Source organism: Mustela putorius, unplaced genomic scaffold, assembly GCF_011764305.1.
Source record: "Mustela putorius furo isolate JIRA1106 unplaced genomic scaffold, ASM1176430v1.1 tig00001535_pilon_pilon_pilon, whole genome shotgun sequence".
Classification (NCBI taxonomy): domain Eukaryota; kingdom Metazoa; phylum Chordata; class Mammalia; order Carnivora; family Mustelidae; genus Mustela; species Mustela putorius.
Window position 1 is genome coordinate 43347 of NW_025421787.1, and position 21033 is coordinate 64379.

Below are 21033 nucleotides of genomic sequence, written 5' to 3' on the forward strand. Positions count from 1 at the left end.
TGTGCCTCAGTGTGTGGCTCTCCAGGCCAGCTGGATTCCTCCTGGCTTGGTCTCCATGGTTGTCTATTTCAGGGCCACCTTAACTGCTAAATTCTCTTGTCCCATTGGCTCTATCCCTAGTCCCAGGGTACCATCCATCAGTTTCCTTCGTTGTCTGATTCATCCTTCTCTACACGGATTTCTATAATCTAGAAAAGACAGGTCACACAGCACAAGTTACTTAAAACTTACAGCATTGAATTTAAGATAGAATTAGAAAATCATGACCACCTCTTGTTGGCTCTCAAATGCACTCTCATCCACAAACAGCCTGACTCTGCACTAATCCTTGGTGCTACCCTCTCCCTCTTCTCTTTAAAAAGAATGAGCTACTCCAACAAATGAACTTGCTTCGGGCAAGATGATATTATGTTAGAGGGCATACTGATGAGCATGAGATGTCCAGAAATCTACTGTTCATGTGAATTCTAGAGTGTATGTGAAAATTGACCTGGATATATGACCCATGCAAGTGTATGTGGTACTTGAAGCTAAAAGAATGGATATTTAGGAGAGAAGAAATAGGCATGAATGATAAAAGATGTCTTCTAGGAACCCAAGCTCAAGGACTCTTGCCTCCTCGATTTCACTGCTGGGTCCTTCCGCACAGTCTGTTGGTATTCACCCCTTCTCTTTTCCCTGCCATCTCTCTGGTCTGTGCCCTCACTGCTTCATGTCTAACCCAGGAGAATCAAAACCCCTGCCTCCCTACCCTGCTCTGAAATCCGGTATGACATTGTGCGGTTAATTCACCTGTGACTCTGCTTTCCCTGGATAGATTGGACCAGAGAATCAAGTCCATACTGATTAATCTAATAGTCCAGGTCCTCTTTGAAGTCTTACACAACCTGTCCCCTCAGCCTTCACCCTTGCTTTTTCTTTCAGCTGTAGCCATCGGTGTATTACTGAAACATCATAGGCATGGTGGTCAGAGCTGAGGGTATAATTAAGAGCAAAAAGCAAGCCCTGCCCTCATAGAATGTATAATGTAGCAGAAAAGCCAGACATAGCAGTCTCCTTGCTTCCCTCCACGTTCCAGCCTGTCCCCATTGTGCTACAGCTTCCCCACCTTCATCCAGAAAGCCCTGCCCTGCCATTTTCACCCATTCAGACCTCTTCTCACACTAAGTGCTGAAGACATTCCTTCTCTTCACCACTGAATGCATAATTGGTCACAGAGAGTTATTCAAATGCAGTGTCTTCCTTTGGGGATGGCAGCCGCCATTATTACGTACTATGGGACAGGCTTCTCACAGAGCTGTGCCTGGAGTCGATACCCAGGACAAACTTGCTGAGTCAATAAAAGAGTGGATTTGGTTATGATATCCTGTTGGGAATAGCTGTCTTCTTCATTAAAACCAAACTTAGAACCTCTAGGATTTTTAATTCTTCAAGAGAAATGTCCAGAGGGGAAGACAGACAAACTAGGCTCCAAGAGCAGCAAGGATTGACCTTTCCACTGGGGGTTCCTGGCTTTGGTTTCCACGCCCATCTGTATTCTGCCTCTTGTAGTTTGTGATTTCCACTTCGACACTTGGGCCCAAAACCCCTCCTTCATTGCACTTGGCCTGGCTGACACAGACTGAACTTCCAGTGTTTTGTTCTTGACTAAATCCGAAGAGGCAATAGGAGAATACAGGAAATATAACTAATCCAGCTAATGTGAAATCCAGTTTCTGATCCTATCATCTATACCGCATTCCTGTGTTTGCTGTCCTTTTACGATATTAGTAGTATTCTGGTTGCATGAGGTTGGCACAGCTCTCTGGACACCTTACCCTGTATTCCTTCTACCCCAGCTCCTAAACTGATTCTCCGTGGAGGAACTCTTGTAGCTGGTTTTCACATTTTGACACCTTTGTGGCCAAGACAAAAAGAACCAGATTGCCCTTTTTTGCAGCTTACACAGGGAGAGAGAGCAAGCACAGGCAGACAGTGGCAGGCAGTGGCCGAGGGAGAAGCAGGCTCCCTGCCGAAAACAGGTGAGACAAGCAAAGCTTGAAGGAGCTGTGGTTCCAAAGTTGTGACTTCCCTGCTCTTGTAACGTTCACTCTCCGCTTCACCTCCATACAAGTGGGGAAAATCAATTTTTATTGAGAAGAACTCATTATCTCTGTAGTGCCCTTTTTATAAAGCATTCAGAGCATTTCAAACACATTATAACTTGTGTTCTTATAGTATCCCTGTGAAGTAAAGATGGTTATTATTAGAGAAAAATATTTTTCAATATGAGCATTAAAATAGGTAAAGTAGAGGGGCACCTGGGTGGCTCAGCCATTAAGCATCTGCCTTCGGTCAGGCATGATCCCAGGCTGCTGGTATCCAGTTTCACATCGGGGCTCTCTGCTCAGCCAGGAATCTGCTTCTCCCTCTCCCACTCCCTCTGCTTGTGTTCCTTCTCTTGCTCTCTGTCAAATAAATAAATACATACATAATAAATAAAATCTTTAAAAAAAGAAAACAGCTTTAAAATTTTTTTTAAAAAAATAAGATAGAAAAAGTAGAAAATAATCCAGGCCAGACCTTCTGGTTCTATAACCTACCAGAGCATTTAATAATATGGGTATCTCCTACAATGATAGGGGTGAAACAAAGATGTGTATGGTGTTTTATTTTGTTTTGTTTTGTTTTGTTTTGTTTTAAGTAAGCACAAGAAAACACTTTGACATAAAGGAAACCAAGCAGTAACATAATCGAGCATCAGGAATTAAAGTAGGTTGATAGTCACTGGGAAATGTGTATAGTAAACAGAATTAACAATGAAGATTTAAGTACTGTGTAAGAAAACCCAAATTTAAATCCCATTTCATTACTCCTTTTCACAAATGTTTGGTTCATTATAACTATGGGAACACACACACCTGGTAGCCATCTTGCATTAGGAGGGAGATTCAGGCCTTGGTCTCTTGTTCCAGACTTGAGGTTTAAAAAAATTGGATACAGATACTTATATATGATACCAAATATAATATATTGCTCAAGTTGTTTCTTTGTGAAAAACATCTTAATGTTTTGGATTCTGAGAACAACATGTATTCCATGTCTGAAAAGGAGACTAAGGAAGGCAAAATACCGAAAATGAAGAAGGAAGTCAAAATCACTGTCAGCCTAAAGTCCGTAAGATAGTGACATTAAAGTTTTGAAGAACATCGTCATTTTTCTGTATATGCCTACAAATAAATAGGTACCTATTTACGTAGTTACTTAGACATGCAGTCAGCTTACAAATTCTGAGTTTGCCACCCTTTCTTTACGTCAGCTGTATGCTGTGGACTTCTTACCCTGAAAATAGATGCACCATGATATAGCTGTATAGTAGATGTGTTGTGCTAAAACTTACGTAAACACTCCCCTGTCAACAGACTTTAATGTTTTGTTTTCAAGTTTAAGACATTTTGCTAAACTTCCCTCTAGAAAGATCGTACCAATATATACTCCCAGCAATAGGGCATGCCACTATTTTATGAAATACAGGTATTGTCATTTAGGCATCCTGCATTTTTAAAAATCTTGACTTTAACAGAATTCTTTTGTTGTGCTTGAAACCCTGAAGAGTTAGATAGGCAGTTGGCCTAAAGCCAAATGTTGGCCCATCGTTTAAAGCTTATATGTCCACTTCCATCACACACCCAGAATTTTGTCTTTTAAGAAATCAAAAAAGATCAGGGATTTGTTTGTTAATAGGTTTGCATGAGCAGGGGTCTTCCCATAAAGCTAAATTACTGGTTATAGAGTATTTGGTAGTGGTGAGGGTTAGGCAGTAAAGCAAACAATTCTTAATATTGAAATGAGATCACAGAGGGGCCTCTCATCCCTCACACCGTGTGATCTAATACTCGGAAGTGTCAGAATCTCAAATATCTGGATTGTAAGCGTTCTACTTTGGCATTTACCTGTTAGATCAAATCCCCAGACTCTGGCCACATGAGAAGTGTTATTCTTTCAGTTATTTGAAGAATTGTCTGAAACTAGTTTAATGAAATACTTGAATAAGTAAGTGACTCTAATAGGGCCTTAAAATTGGTTATCACTCAGGCACCTGGGTGGCTCCGTGGTTCAGCATCTGCCTTCGGCTCAGATCCTACATCGGGCTCTCTGCTCTGCGAGGAGTCGGCTTCTCCCTCTTCCTTTGCCCCTCCACCTTGCTCTCTCGCTTTTGCTCTCAAATAAATAAATAAAATCATTTTTTAAAAATTATGGTTTTCACTCCTTTTCCAACTTGAGAACTGAAACTGGAGTGCTTTCTTAACATTACTGACTGCAGTCATGGGGGAGAAGTGTTCTACTTTCCACCACAGCTTCTTGAAAGCAGGCTGTCAAATTTTCCCATAGAAATGATAGTAAACTTGGAAAGTTGTAGTCATGACCAAGAATCAGCATCAAGTAGACCAGGCCTGTACGTTAAAAGCAAAGATAAAATAGCTTTAAAAAGTATAATAAATGTGAATCTGTGTTTCAGATCTAGATCTATAAATACAGATAATGGACCTCTAAATTTAACGTGGTTGTCATCACCTCTAAAATTACATTTATGCGTGAGTGCACATATGGCATATATACGCACACAATTTGTGATGTATATAAATACTAATCCTGTTTTACAGGACCTTTGTTATCATTCTTTTCAGGACTCTTTAAGCTGATCCCTATTTTTGATTTGAAGCTGTAGTGTGTGGAAACAGATCTACACATAGTTTCATTGATTATCAGTCTCAAAGTAGCCATCTTGGAATTTATTTCAGAAATCACAAAGGATTGTAATCCAGTTTAGAATCCGTTCGTCCTTTTATCTTCTTTGCTCTCTTTCTCTCAGTGCCAAGGCCAGTTTTGCAGGGGAGGGAAGTATAAAAAGACAGTTACCCTTCAAGAAATCATGGGGAGATCAGAACCCAGGCTTTGCTTTGGTTATATCCTTGGTATTTCCAGGATTAGGGAAGGTTTACCCAAGAGGTCTGCGTGTGGCTCTTTTACCTGCAGAAGTTTTAAAGTATTAGCTCCTGAAATGAACTCCCTCGTCTACCCCACCCCCAGCAGGGTCCTTCAGTCCCCACTCAGGTGAGGCTCTGATACAGCGATGATAAGTGCATTGAAAATGACCCTCCCTATAATTTTTTTAAGTGAGAAGCATCATTCATGACTGGTGTGATATATATGTGTGTTTTCTCCAGGCTAGTGGCGACAGGGTGGATTTAACAATTGCTAGGCCGGGGAAATCCCAGCCTGGTAACCCTGTCCAGGACACAGGAGCTCAGGGTAGCAGCCAGCACCATGCACAGCAGCCGCTGTACCACAACAGACCCAGCTCACACAAGGTGAGGCCTCGAGTTTGCATGTTTTCATTCATCTGCCCTCAGGGAATCCTTGTGACAAACTGGTAAGATTTAAATGAGGGCTGTTACTCTGTTGGAAAAGGTGAACACAAGGTGTTTGGGGGTGTGGAAATGTGTGTTTGGCTACCTTGAGAGTCCCTGTACAGTCTGTTCCTCAGCCAGTAGGGGTGGTTTCTGAGTAAGAAGGTCCCTCTGCCAGATTGATGAGAAGTGTTTGATCTTCTAGAAAGACTTCTTTGTTTGGTCCTGCTTGAAAGTGGGATTTATCTTGGTTTGCTCATTCAGTTGTAACAGGAGGTTATGTAACTGAAAAAAAGGCAATGACCAACAAGTCCATACTTAGCGGTTGGGCAGGTTGCCTACAACAACAGAATTCTCTATGTGAATATGAAGCATAAATCATACTTTCTGATACGTACATGCAAAACACAGAAAGCATTTCTTTTTATGTTACAGTTCATAGGAATACTACCCTAGATCATTTTAAATTCCCGTATGTTGAGCTTTTTGCTGCATCTTTCATCTTTCAGTGCTTTGATAATATATTCCTAGGTCATTTATCTGTGCCAAAAATTCTGATGCTGTCTCACTTTGGATGCAGAAATCAGTAGAAATCAAAAAACAGTGGCACTTTACTGTGTTCTCAGTGTTATTTACTTCATTTGATCTTTCATTTGAACTCAACTTCTAGTAGGCCAGAATTTTTACAATGATGCTATTTACCAACTGTGTGAAAATCACACATCGGAAACTTCCTATAGATTTTTTGTTTGTTTGTTTGTTTTTACTTCCTATAGTTTTTAACTAGACCAGTAAATAAGTTTTAATTTAGCAAAGCAATTTAATTTTATTTAAGGAGAATGACTTGAGAAACACATGTTTAGCTTAAAGCGGCTTCTTAATGTAAGTACAATTTGAGAGAACAACTCTGTAATGTCACAGGAGCCCAAGAAAGCATTATTTATTTATGTATTTATTTATTTTTAAGATTTTATTTATTTATTTGACACACAGAGATCACAAGTAGGCAGAGAGGCAGGCAGAGAGAGAGAGAGAGAGAGAGCGGGAAGCAGGCTCCCCGCTGAGCAGAGAGCCCCATGCGGGACTCGATCCCAGGAGCCCAAGATCATGACCCGAGCCGAAGGCAGTGGCTCAACACACTGAGCTACCCAGGCGCCCCAAGAAAGCATCATTTAAAGGCACAAGTATTTTTGGCCCATCAGGTTTATCTTGTTTTCTGAGCTGAAGTATAGACTTGTCAGTGGGCTTTGTTAAGTTAAAACTTTTAAAAAATTATAAGCACAAACTTCATCTTATTTTTGAACAGAAAATGAAATGTGTGAAGGGAACCTATAATTTTGCTTTCACAATGATGACTACGAAAAGCAGTTATTGTTTCGAAAAGGAATTTGAATAGGAGTTGTTCATATCGCTGGTCCTTGCTTTACAAGTTACATATATATACATATTCCTAAAGAATCATAATTAAGGCAAAAGTTGGTAACTGAATCCATGAATTCTACAGAAAGTGGAAATATGGGTGCTCAAAGACAATGCTACAAATTTAAGACTGTCTTAGGAACTAACTTAACCATTTCAGCGTTCATATAGAGGACGATTTATGTCCTTTTGTTTGTTTTGGGCACAAATATTTTTCTTTTTACTAGTTCCTCTTCCTTAATTTTAAGTGGTGGTGTTTTTTTAAATAGCAATGCTGAATTCTTACTCTAGGTGCTCTGTAAACCTGATTGTTAGAACAGCCACATGAAATGTAATTTTAAGCATTAATTTAGCAATTTACCATTAACATACAGCATTTGTGATGTCAAATCCTACTTTAAAAAAATAAAGGTCTCCTAGGGAGAACAAATACAAATTCATCAAAACAACCTGTTCAGAGGATAATCATTGTTAAAAATTAAAGCACACATTACTCTATTACTAAGCCCCTGCGTAGCCCCTGCTTGGAAACATTCATACAGTGTTAAGCCCTTAGAAGTTTCCATGAAGTATACCAAGAGTAATCCCTGAAGTTTGGCTAAAATGCATACATCTCAGCCATATGGAGGAATAAAACAACCACCTCTAATTGACTCGATACCTGACAGACACAAGCGTTGAAGTCAATGTGCTCCCAGCTGAGTTTACCTGGATTGTCTTCATAATAACGTGGGTCTTACCCAGTTTGGAAGGATGTGAACATAGATGTCATATGCTATGATACCACCTGTGGACGTTTACAGGTTTTCTATGAGGTCAAAATTCTAGGAACTCTAGGCTATTTAAGTAGTGCCCTCAAGAAAATTTCAGAGTGTTGGTTTCAGGAGCAGAGAAGAGCAGACACCCCTGCAGGTGCAGGGCTTGACTGACACGTCGTACCTGTCCGCTCTGAAGCAGTGTCACTAAAGGAAATGTTACAGTTCTAGCAAAAGAATTCATCTAGTTCTGCTGTTGATATTGTTAGTCGTGGTAATAGTTATCTTGTTATCTACACTATGCTGTTACAGTATATGTGTTAAGGAACCTTTTGAGATAGGAGCTTCCATTATTACACCTAATGGGATAGCACCCTTGTAGTGTGGATGCATATAGCATCATGCTGTATGAACATACACAACTACATATGAATACATGTTTATGTATATACACTATGTGTGTGTATGTGTATTTTTTTTTTTAAACTTGAATCACCTCAGATCCCAGTGTGATCATGCGCGTAGCTATATAATTTGGAGCAAATTACATGAACTTTTTTTTTTTTTTTTTTTAAGACTTTATTTATTTATTTGACAAACAGAGATCACAAGTAAGAAGAGAGGCAGGCAGAGAGAGAGGAGGAAGCAGGCCCCCGCTGAGCAGAGAGCCCGATGCAGGGCTCAATCCCAGGACTCTGAGATCATGACCTGAGCCGAAGGCAGCGGCTTACCCCACTGAGCCACCCAGGCGCCCCTACATGACCTTTCTAATAAGGCTATTCCCTTGTTTATAAAATGGGGCCAACCATAGGATTTACACTCCGGACCATTGTAATGAAATGTAATGAAACCATGTAATGAAATAATACATGTGAAGCCATTTGCTTTACACATAGTAAATCTTCAATGTTAGTTACTATTGCTATTTTAATATTAATATTGCATAGGTACACCTTGTTTTTTATAGCATTCTAATTTTAAAAAAGGGTTGTGTTTTAAATTTTCCTTTTCTTCTAGGATGGCCCCATAAATAGAAACAATCAATATCGGTAAAAATTGCTTTTTCCTGAGAACACAGTTTGTTGGAAAATTGTTCTCTTCCTTACTTTTTCAAAAATTCAGTTATTTCATATCCTTATAGATTTCCGTGAAGGTTGTGAAGATCAGTTTGCACCCATTTCATGACTGAGCATTCTCATGAGTAAGAAACAGAAGATAGATCTATAGCTTTTTTCTGGCAGTTAACAAAATCTGCACTTTACTTTTGTACTGTTCTGTCACCATTTCTCTCAAAGAATAGAGGAGAGAGAGAGAAATAAAATTAATTAGCTTGTCTTCAGAATCTTAAAACTCAAGTGCATTATTGACCTTTGTAGAATTGGCCCTATTTTGACTTCCATATGTCAACAGTCCTGAGTTTTTTCTGTTCCATACATAGTCATATGAAAATACAGCCGTCCAAAGTCTGAAATTGTGATCCCCAGTGTTCGGTGTCATGTTTGTACCATGAGGAACTGTGTATTATTTCTACAGTAACTGATTTTAACAGTGACTTTATCATTGCCATGGTATTTTTTCCTTCAGTTTCCTTACTTTACTTCAGCTATGTATTATTTATTTTGCAATGAATTTTCTTCTCCTGTGTTAGGATCTTACCCAGTGTGTTACATGCCAAGAAAAACACATTACTGTAAAGAAGGAACCTCCTGAGTCCCTGGGAATGACAGTGGCAGGGGACAGAGGAAGCAAGAGTGGTGAACTGCCCATCTTTGTAACCAGTGTGCCAGCTCATGGCTGTCTGGCACGTGATGGCCGCATCAAAAGAGGTAAGATAGGGAGGGCTGGGAACAGTGAAACTCTCCCATCTTCTCCCTGCATGCAACTCATGTTTGAAAAAAGTAACAAATATTCCCCAAATTTTCTATTAAATATGATTTTTTAAAAATCTTCTAAAGTGTCCCTTCCATATATATGTGTAAAACCTTTCTCTAAGGTTAGAACAATGCCTAATGGGAAGGAAAATTGCTGCAGTTTGATGATGTTTCTGTTCTTTTTTTTTTTAAGAATTTATTAATTTATCTGACAGACAGAGAATACAAGTAGGCAGAGAGGAAGGCGGGCGGTGGGGGGGGCGGGAAGCAGGCTTCCGGCTGAGCAGAGCCCGATGCGGGCTCGATCCTAGGACCTGGGATCATGACCTGAGCTGCAGGCAGAGGCTTTAACCCACTGAGCCACCCAGGCGCCCTTTCCGTTATTTTCTAATGTTTATTTAGATCATTGCATTATTTTATGTTGGAAAAAACCCTCCAAAAAATAGAACACTCATCTTTTCCTTCCTAACCTTTTATATAATCCTCGTTGCCCTTTTTTTTTTATTATATTACTTGGCAGGGCAACAAACACTTTTTTTTCTTCCTTAAGCAAAAGATGCTCAAATCACAAGTTTCATTTCTTTGTGTAGACCCAAGGATCTCTTCTCTTTAAGTATTCTGATACATCCACGCTGAGCAAACTCTGTAGGACTATATCTATAAAACTGTGTAACTCTAAAACAGGACATGTTAAAAATTCATTTCTAAGAGCAAAAGATCAAATAATTTTTGAGCAGGAAAGAACTATAGAAATCACTGAAGCCCAAAGAAGAGAAATGAACATGCCCAGGTCCTGCACATTAGCAAAACGAGGTCTAATGATTTCGACTTCCAGTCACATCACAGTGCCTCAAGCCACATTTTTTCCTATATATGATGAAATTATCTTAAAGTTTTGAGTTGTTTTGGAATGTTTTCCATGAATTGGATTTTTCCCTCGATATCGTAAGAATGACAGAGATGTGAAAAAATTACAAATAACAGGATGTATAGGGAAGATAATGACTTGGTAGCTCATCTCATTTTCTTGTTTATTCCTTTGGACAGGTGATATATTGCTGAATATCAATGGCATTGATTTGAACAATTGAAGTCACAGTGAGGCCATGGCTATGCTAAAAGTCAGCGCCGCGTCCCCTGCTATTGTCCTCAAAGCACTTGAGGTCCAGACTGTCGAGGAGGCAGCCCAGGCTACTGAAGAGCAGCCAGGCACCTTCAGTGAGAATGAGTAGGACTCCAGCTGGTCCCCGTCGTGGGTCATGTGGCTTGGGCTTCCAAGGTACTGACAGCGTTTCAGCACTTTCATGGAATAATCATAGTGACAACATTTCTCAGTATGGAACACAGTAAATTCATTTGTCCAGGGTGTGAGGGGGAAGGTCCTGGTCAGAGATGAAAGTGGCAATGGCATATCAAGTTATAGAAGAAAAGGGTAATTTTTTCCTTAGGTTATTATATTTTAAAAGATAAATTTAAGGGGCCTCTAGGTGGCTCAGTCGGTTAAGCATCCAACCCTGGATCTCAGCTCAGGTCTTGTACTCCGGGCCTTGAGTTTTAAAAAAGATTTTTTGTAATTTTTAAAAAATTAACATTCTTAAAAAATAAACCCTTTACCTTATTAGAGGTAAATTTAATATGTAAGAACTCAGCTAAAAAGACTTGGTGTATCTGTTTATAAAAATGAATAAAGCCATTCTGTCCATGACTATTAAGAAGGTTCTCAAGTGGGCCAGCCATGAGATTTGGATGTTCATGCTCTTGCTTTAGAAAAGCTGTCATTTACCACACGTGTACATGCTTAGACTTCGTGTGCATTTTTCACCAGAAAAAACAGGTCAAAGTGTGGGGCCTTTTGAAAAGCTTTACTAAATCCCCTTTCTTAATCTTGTTAACTCTGTCTAAAAAGGCAGGATGTCAGAACTCAGTTTTCATTGAACATGAGAGACTCCTTCAGCCAAACCACGGGTGTGCGAGAGTAGGTCTTCTCACCACCTTCGGGACTGTAACCCACCACCAGGACATTCTGTAGTTGGTCATTGTCTGCTCATGAAAGTGTTTCAGCTCCTGATGAGTGTTGTATATACTTTGGTATTGAAGTTGGAAGAATGTGTATTACTGTCTTTGTTTCTAGATCACTTTAGAGGAATCCTAAAACTGAACTATGATGAAACTTTCTGATTCTGAGCCAAGTAGGAAAATGACTGATTTTTTTTAAATAAAAATAAACAATAAGAATGCCAGTTTCTGAGACATCTAGCTTCATTTGGATGTAATTTGTAATAACTAGCATTTGTATAGTGCTATGTGAGATATATATATATATATATTTTAAAAGTCCTTTCATGTAAAGTATAGCAGAAAAATCCAGGATAAATGGAATTCATTTGTCTATCATCTAACTTACTGACTTGTCCTTGTGGTAGTGAAAAAGACCAAAAAGGCCTGAAACAGTAACAGAATTCGTATCTCAAGGCCCTGTAGGCATAGATTGGAATGGTTGCTATGAAACCATGGCCGTTCTACCTAATGGTGAGGGCTCAGCCAGCAGAGGGAACTCATTTATCCTCTTGAGTACTCAGCCTGATACACTGACGTGTCACTTGAAACCCAGCATGTCAGAAAGGCCTGGTACCACACCAGTGGGGGAGAAGTGGTCTCCTCAGCGGCGCAGGAGCCGAGCATGTGCACACCACTGCCGGTGGCCAGGCCATGCTGGCGCTCCTTTTGTTCTTCTTACCTGGTGTTCTGGGTGTCCAGCTCCCCTAAGAGGTCCAGAAATGCTCACCCCATTGATCAAGGACTCCCACTCCTAGAGGCTTTTGACCAGCCTGCCGTGTGGGAGCAGGCCTGTCTTGGGCAGGACTGCCAGGTAGCAGGTGGACAAGGAGTCTCACTGGGCTCGGACAGGAGCTGGCAGCCCAGGACCCAGGTTCCCACTTGGGTTCCTTGGGATTTTGGTTTGGATGCGTACCCTGTCCTCTGACTTCTCTGCCTCCATGTCTGTCCCCAGGGCGGAGCATTTTTAGGTGAATCACAAAGAACAATGATATTTCAGATGAACAGTACACGGGAATATGAAATCTATTTGGGGAGTCTACCTGTATCGAAAGGGTATCTATCAGTCCAAGCTCACAATTCTGTGGACTTCTTGAGGTTGTGTGTTGTGTGCAGACCAGTATACACAACCAGGTATTGGGAGGGCCACTGCTCTGTGGGTACCGGCGGCTCTTTCCAGCATGTTGCACACCACACAGGGTAGCAACTCTGCTCTTTCTCAAAAGGGAGGGTCTTTCTATGCAGTTAGCTGGCGGTGTACCAGACAAAAGTCATTTGTTTTGTGTTGTGCTGTTTCATTGTTTGTTTTGGCAGAAGATTCACAAAAACGAAAATACCTATATCGTCTCTAAAAAAGTTTGAAAAGAGGGGAATCACTCTTATGTTCTGCAGACACACACAGAAGGCCATATTGTAGTTTTCCAGGCAGAGGAAAATCCAAGTTGAGGTGAAGTGGCCGAGACAGAGAGAAGAGCAGTGGTTGCAGGGACTGGGGGAGGGACAGAGCAGTGAGCGATGAGGAGCGCGGGTGTCTCTGTGAGGAAACGTCGTAGAATGACATGGTTGTGCAACACTCGGGATGGACCTAATGAGACCTCCATATCCCACTGCAAAGGATGCGAGTAAAATGTTATATAAACTCAAATTCTACTTTATTTAATAAATAACATCTATGAAGTAATTATAGAGGTGAACACAGAAAACAAATACGATAAGGAAGGAAATGATGTCATGCTCCAGTCATGCTCTGGAGCTGCAGCAAGCACAAGCTGCTGCTCGGGGGGGGCCCAGCCTGCTTGCTCCACGGAGGCAGGGGGGGCGGCAGCTCGGGGGCCTAGCCTGCTTGCTCCACGGAGGCAGGGGGCGGCAGCTCGGTGGCAGGACCCTGCTGGTCATCCAGGAAATTCAAAAGTCCTGGTGGCTCTTCCGTGGCAGAGAAGTGAACGAGGGCCCTGACGACCATCTGCCCTGGCCCCAATGGGTCAGGGGGGTTCACTGGTCTTCCTAACCCATAGTGAGCACCCATAGCAGGGATGGCGGGGGCCAGCTCAGGCTCCAGAGGTGCCGCGGGTGCCAGAGTGGCTGCTGGAACAACTTCCCGAGACACATCCTGATCTCGCTCTGGGGCCGGTGCTGTAGCTCCGAGAAGAGAAAGCATCATCAGCTTGATTGACTTCTCTTTTGCCTTTCCCTTTCCCCACCACTCAGCGTGGCCTGCGTTCAAGACCCAGCCCCCGGAAGGTGTCCCCGATGGAAGCCCATGGGGACAGGGATCTGAGACGATTCACTCTCTTCAGCCCAATTACAATCTACAGAGGCTTCCTCAGGGTGGCCCACCCTGCCTCCGCCTCAGGCCCACACCAGTCACCCCCAGTCCTCCTCACCCCCAGCCTCTGGCTCCGTGGTCTTTTCAGGAGCGCATTGCCTTTCTGGAAGCAGAAGCTGGGCACAGCGCTGCAGGTCCGAGCCCGGCACATTGACCTGCAGGTAGGCCAGCAGCGTATGCAAGCTGGGAAACTCCGGAGGCTGCACAAAATCCCCTGGATACTTTTCCACCCAGGTGTTAAGGATGGCATAGACGGCCCTGGGGACAGACATGGAGGCAGAGAAGTCAGAGGACAGGGTACGCATCCAAACCAAAATCCCAGGGAACCTATGTGGGAACCTGGGCCCCTGGGCTGTCAGCTCCTGTCTAAGACCAGTCGGACTCCTTGTCCACGTGCGACCAGGCAGTCCTGCCCGAGAAAGGCCTACTCCCACACCGCAGGCTGGCCAAAAGCCGCTAGGAGTGGGAGTCCTTGGTCAATGGCGTGGGCATTTCTGGACTTCTTAGGGGAGCTGGTCACACTCCTCAGTCTGTCTCCTTGCCCACGAGCCACTTGAATTCAACGGCTTGTGCCTGGGGAGGGGTGGTGTCTGACCTCTTCATTACCCTCACTGCACTCGCCTCTGCTCCGTGAAGGTCCAACCGAGGAGGGAACAAAGGGACTCTGTCTCTAGCCAGGCCTTCCCAGGACCCTCCCCATACCTCCACCGTTACCTCCTCTGCCCAGTCACTAGGTGCCATGAGAGTGGATCTGTTTCCACTGACACTCACCTCCCACAGGGTGTGGGATGCCTGCTGCTCCCTGGGCTCTACTGGGTCACCAGTCTCCCTGAGCCCCCTCTGAGCACCCAGCGTGCAGGTGCCAACAGAATGCTATGCGATGGTTCCTCAATCCTGCGTTCTGGGTCCCAGAATTGGGGCAGAGAGAGGGCTGGGAGGGGGCAGGGATGGAGCATGACCCTCTCAGGGGTTGAAGCTGTACACCATCCCCTTCTGCTCTCCCACAGTGCTCACACACCTACCCCAGTCCCCCAGGGCACCTTCCCAGTTTCCAGTAGAAGCTCTCAGACATTTACCATAAAGCAAGAATAACGAGGTGAGTCTGAAGGTCCGGCAGCCCCTCGAACTCGAACTCACAGGACCCTCACTACCCTGGTGGACAGGGAAGGCCCTCCTAAAGCAGCCAAAGCTTACTCACATGTTGCGCTGCTCCTGGGGTCCGCCGACCTCATCATATCTGGAATAAAAACACATCCGAATCTAGAGGAGGCCAGGGGGCATCGCATGAGATATCTCTGGATGTTGGCTCTCACCGCCTGACCCTCGACTAGCCTGCAGCCCTGGGGTGCTCTCTGTTCTGTGCAGGGATCCCATTCAGCTCCTAGATAATCGCCTCCACCTACTGGGGCTTCCTGAATGCTTGCTGAATAAAAGGGCCCCAACCAGCCCCATCACCGACGTCTGAGTGGGCCTGGCCCCTGCTCACCCCCAGGGATGCTTGCTCTGGATTCAGCCAGACACAGGCCCCAGAAGGAGTCTCAGATCTCCCTTTCAGTGGCAAAGGAGCCCAGCTCAAAATCATAGTGAGAGTCAGGGATGAGGCAGTGGCTTCATCATGAGGGGCACAGGAATGAGCAAAGAGCATGCCCACAGGCCCTCCAGCAGAATTTTCCACTGGCGCAGGCTCCCAGGTGTCCTTTCCCTACAAGACCCCACTGAGTCCCTATAATACCTCTGCCCCAGTTAGGAGCAAGGAAAGCTTGGGGAAGCTTAGGGACCTGCCAGAGTCTCACAACAGGAACTGGCCAAATCTCACAGAGCAGTTAGGGGCAGGGGAGGGTGCTCACCTTGCAAAGAGGAGGTCCAGCACCTCCTGGGTGGTGGCCAAGTGACGGTATGTGTCCAGAAAGGTGTGGACACAGTGTAGATCTTGTCTGATGACGGCAGGCACCAGGTGATCTATTGCAGCCTGCAGCTTGTTGGCCTGCTTGGCCATCAGCACCGAGGTCTTCCTCCTCTTCCTGGTTGAACGATTTTTCCCCTGAGGTGAATCAGAGGAGACATGAGTCAGTGCTGTGGCCACCAGGAGGGTTGGGGCTTGGAGGGTAGAATGAGCCCCCAGATCTCAGGGACTTCTGCAAGAGGTGGGACAAGAGAGCCCAGAGTCCGAAAAAGAATCGGGTGACTCAGTGTCTCATTGGGTTCAGCCTAAGGCTCTTGGTTTTGCTTCAGGTCATGGTCTCTGTTTCTGAGGCTGCGCTCCTCGTAGGGCTGTGTCCATAGGGGCAGTGTCTGCTTGAGGATTCAGTCTCTCTGTCTGCTTCTCCCCACTCTCCCCCTGTCTCTCTCTCAAATCCATCCATCAGCCAATCAGTTAAGAAGCCTTTAAGGCAATGAGAAAATGTTCTTGGTATGCATACAAAGAATTGAAAAAAATGATGTCTGAACTTGCTAGTATCTGAGGTCCCTTTGTGAGCGGAGTATGGATAGCACGTCCCTGCATGAGTGGCATGGATCCTGTGATTTCTGATGACATGGCCCATTCTTTTTATTTTTTTGAAAGACTTGTTATTTATTTATTTGACAGAGAGAGAGGTCACAAGTAGGCAGAGAGGCAGCCAGACATAAAGGGGGAAGCAGGCTCCCCACTGAGCAGAGGACCCCAACCCCCGACATGGGCCTGGATCCCAGGACTGTGATACCCACGACCCATGACCTGAGCTGCAGGCAGAGGCTGAAACCCCTGAGCCACCCCGGCACCCAACATATCCCATTCTTGAGACGAGAACACAGAGATGTTTAAGGCGAGAGGGCTTAGGATAAGAAGGCACAGAGGCTGCTGGATGAAGCACTGTGCCTTGGCCAGGGAAGGGGATTACATCCAGTCCTGCCCCAGTAAAGGTCTCCATGGCTGTGATCAATGACTGGCCTTCTGGACTGCCATGCAGTGCAGTGCAGTGAGGCCCCTGTTCCTTTTCCTTTGTGTGGGGGGTCCCAACAATGTGTTCCATCAATACCAAAGCGCAGAGCAAGAGACAGAGTACCATGGGCCCCATGTCCATTTGGATCAAAGTCTCCCAATTCACTCTTACAAATAATGTTTTGGAAGACTTGCAGAAGCTGAGGAAGGACTGTTGGGCCAGTGGGGGCACCTGGGAGCACGAGTTAGGAAAATGCCTAGGCCAGGGCAAAAGGAGTCTAAATCAACGGGATGAGACCTGGTCTAGTCTCTTTAATGATACTCCTATAAGTATTAGGACAATGGCTGTGCTTCTGTCCAAGGCGTGGGCAGGACCATGTGGGCCAGTTTGGGGAAGAGATGGGATGCAGATTCACGGGAGTACAGGACTCTAGGAGGCCTGGTTGGCTTCTAGGAAGTGGGGCCCTTGGTGCTGCATGGGTGCCCCAGGGGTCGGGTCTCCCCAGCACCTGCACTCACCCTGAGCCAGCGCCAGACTCTGTTGGCCCTGTGCGGCTTCTTGTTCTTGGAGGAAGGAGAGCAGGCAATCTCCTCGGTCACCTCCTGCACCATGTCCTCTGGAGCTTTCTATAAAGACAGTGCCCGGCAGCCAGGCAGGAGGCCTTAGAGCCCTGTCTGGAGGCGTTTGCTGGTCTTCAGACCCAGGGCGCTCCATTCCAGACACACCACAGCCCAGGTGGCAGAGCCCTCCCCCAAGGAGAGAAACGTTGCCCAGCTTCAGGGCCTTGGATGTGCTCTGGCACAGCTCAGAGTCACCTCAGGAATCCCCTGTGCGCCCTGCCCACCCTGACATTGGTGTGAACAAGAAGGGATCACCAGGGTATCCACTGTACTCACCCTCCTCCAGCCCATGGGCAGGAACCCCCACATATCCCTCCTCCCCTCAAACTCCAGAGGAAGGGATGGGGCTACCCTAGAATGGTTCAGAGGTGTGGGCATCGCCTAATCTCATCAGAAGTAAGTACCTTATGGCTTCTCCCTCGAAAGGACCTGCGGCATTGGGGGGGTGGTTTTAGCCAATGTCTGCAGCATGGGATCAAGTCATTTTCCTGGCGGTTCTGGTACCCAGAGCCCCAGAAACTAGGTACACAACAGGAAAACATCTTTCTGTGTCTAGGTCCTGAGTCCAGTAACCCTGCTACTGGACTAGACTGGCTGCCTGGTTGCAGGGGTTCCAAGTTCTGAAGGCCTTTGTGATCCAGGCAGTGACATCACTTCCTGATATGCCCTATTGGGGCCCACTCCTGGTTGGACCCCTACACGAACAGTGCTCCTGTCTGCCATCTCTCTTCCCCCTTCTGCGTGCAAGGACACAGTGACCCCAACACACCCCTCTCCACAGGCCCCCATGGAAGGTCTGGGAGCAGCCAGCGCCCCAGCTTGCAAACACACCTGGTTTCAGACACAAGTCTCTATTCTTACCTGGTTCAGACCCTAGATAAGCCATTGTGGCAGACAGGGATGGTCTTCTTGCCACATATGGATGATTCCAGCATGTCTTTCTATTAGATGTCCACAGACATAGGTTGGATAATAGCTAGGATGTTAGAGGAGTGCTGTCACATGTAGGAAATACCTCCCACCCAATTTCCACCCTCCTGTCAACTTCTTGGAATCTGCTACTAATCAGATCCCACCCCACAGTCCATCCTGGGGTTTGTGTGTTTCTGTGCACCTGCACACAAGCTCCCGTGTGCACACATATGTTCATCGGTGCTCACATTCTGGAGTCCCAGAAGAGGACAGCCCCACTTACAGAGGGCTGGGTAATAGCTTCCCAAGGTCTTCGGCTTTGCATTTTCAATGCAACCCTAAAGAAGGGACTGGAGTCTTGGCCCTTGATGGTCAGAATGTACCCTTAGCCCTAGAGACCGCCTGTCCCGGGATGCAGGCCATTCTCTCCTTTCCAAAGGGTGTGATGCAGATGGTGGTCCATCCAGTGGGTCGCCATGACCCGGGATCCTCCTCAGACAAAAACCTGGGCATGTCTCCTATCTAGGAGACCAATGATCACCCTCAGCCCGATAACATTTCCAGGCCAACAGCCACTTCCTTCCAGAAAAACTTTTCCAGAGCCCCCAGTGAATGGCTAGGTTGCATCCAGGACCCCAACTTTGAGGACACTCAAAGACCTGGGTTCAAGCCTGCTAAGCATCCCTACCAGTCTGAGTCTGGGCAAGGCCCGGACCCTTCATGGATCTTCACAGTCTCCCTTCGGGGGCTCCATTGGTTCCCCAACTCCTCTGTAGACATGTTTGTGTGACCCCCTCCCCAGAGTGTGGTCCGGACTTGGTGATTCACTTTCATGTCACAGAACGTGGCCACGTGACCCAAAGGCCCTTCTGAGATTTCGTTCAAAAACTCATTGCCCAACCCCATGTTGACTCGGATCCATGTTCTCTCTCCAATCTTCATACTGGAGCACAAGCTCCTAGGTTGAACCATGACCCAGACATATGCCCGTGGCCCAGCCCTGTGGGCCCACAGCAGACAGAAGTCAGGTCTTTGAGATGGGCTGTATCTGGCCCATGCCCCTGAGTGCGCTCAGGTTCTCGGTGAAACAGGTCCTCCCTTGGTGTTGTCATCAGCCCAGTTTAAGGAGAGACTCTGGCAGGAGCCCCCAGCAGAGCACTGCTGGATTCCTGATCCCCTGAGACCACGAGGCAGCATTTGTTGGTTCAGCCACTGAGTGTGGGGAAGTGCCGTCACACAGCCCTGGGAGAAGGGCACTGATACTGACCAACTTCCCGGGCCCTGGCCCTCCTCCGCTCCCACTCTGGTCCTTCCTCAGCTTCTCTGGCCACCCTGGACCCCTTTCTAACCTCCAGTCCTCTGCACCATGGTGCCCTCCGCCAGGTGGAATGCACTCGCATTTGTGCAGGGCTGTCTCCTTCTTTTCCTCCCACAGGAATTCTCCGTGTCATCTCAGCACAGCCTCGTCATACCCCTCCCCGGGTGGAGTTCGGGCCTTAGTTGTGTCCCTTGCTCTTTTGCTGTGGAGCAATCGCTTTTCCCGTTCACATTTTGGTTTCTTGTTTGTCCATCTTCTGCTCTAGACCCTGAGCTCTCACGAGGAGAACACGCTAGGCTGATAAGCCCTGGCACCATCTGAGTGTGCAGTGCCCAGTGGCTGAATGAGCGGGAGACACGATCCGTCCCAGCACAGACCAGCTCCGTTGTTTGAGCCTCACTGATTTTAGTCCTGTGTAAGCCTTTTGTTTTATTTTTTAAGTTAACTGTGCCTGTTGTGGGCCTCAAACTCATAGCCCTGTGATCGAGGATCCTAATGCCTGAGGAAGCCAGGTCCCTCTTTGGTCCTCTTTAAAGGTTTTAGGCTGATCACTATTCAAGTGAACTTGGTCATTTCAACATGCTGTACGGAGCTATATTACATTACGCTGAATGACCATGGAACTCCCCAGGTTTTGGTAGCCTGTCACCACAGAGGTCACCCCCATGACAGTGCTGAGTGGATCTTCAGATTGGAGATTGAAATCCTTTCTGTGTTCTTCAGGAGCCCAGAGTCTCTCCACCATCGGCCTTCTCCCTCCTTGGGATGACATGCACCTCTGATGCCATCAGCACAAGAAGAAAGATGACAAGGAAATACACACAGGAGGGTGTTTCCAGCCAGGCTCTTGAAGGCCTCAAGGTTCACTTTGATGCTCAATCTTTTATGTATTATTTTAGGATTTTATTTCTTTATTAGAGGGAAAAGAGCACAAGCAGGGGGAGGGGTAGAGAGGAGGAGAAACAGAGAGATGCTGATCTGAGGAGGACAGGGGGTGGCTGATATAGACCTGTGCAGGGAACAGCGGAGGCCGCCCAGAGCTGGCCTCTGTCATCTGGTGGGCCGGGAGTAAGGAGTAGCCTCAGATCCCTGTGCCCATGACCTGCTATCAGGGGAGACCCTCTAGGGATTGCTTCCTGGACTCAGAGAACATTGAATGGTGGGGAAATTTTCCTTGATTTAGGAGGGACATGAAAAGTCAATCATTGGATTGATACTTTCTCTTCTTGGACCGACAGCCCCAACCTCAGAAGAAGATGCTGAACCACCTCAAGAGCTACCTCTAGCTCCCACTGTGGTGCCTGCCGCAGCTTCAGAGCCCGAGGGGCCTGGATGGGAACCAGTTGTGAGTGTGATACAGCTATGGATACAGCCGAGGGGAGGCACGTACCTGAAGGGGCCTACTGCAAAGTTTCTATGGACAACCAGGTGCATGATTGAAAGACT

At 45.9% G+C, this 21033-nt stretch overlaps 2 protein-coding genes across 2 annotated transcripts in view; one reads left to right on the forward strand and one right to left on the reverse strand.

Annotated features, from left to right (window-relative positions):
• The window catches only part of LOC123394141 (ligand of Numb protein X 2-like), a 39791-nt gene extending 19365 nt beyond the window's left edge, over positions 1-20426 (forward strand). Inside the window, exons 11-13 of the mRNA XM_045087812.1 lie at positions 5208-5351; positions 9213-9390; positions 20311-20426. Of these exons, the coding sequence (XP_044943747.1) occupies positions 5208-5351; positions 9213-9390; positions 20311-20369 (381 nt within the window). The 3' untranslated portion in view covers positions 20370-20426. The remainder of the gene's footprint in view (positions 1-5207; positions 5352-9212; positions 9391-20310) is intronic.
• LOC123394143 (ral guanine nucleotide dissociation stimulator-like) lies at positions 13311-17999 on the reverse strand. The gene is made up of 5 exons (XM_045087816.1): positions 17762-17999; positions 17256-17363; positions 15664-15857; positions 13875-14074; positions 13311-13623 (listed from the first exon to the last, which is right to left on the reverse strand). Exons 1-5 carry the CDS (start codon positions 17897-17899, stop codon positions 13325-13327), a joined length of 939 nt encoding a protein of 312 aa, XP_044943751.1. The 5' UTR covers positions 17900-17999; the 3' UTR covers positions 13311-13324.
• Positions 20427-21033: the final 607 nt, after the last annotated feature.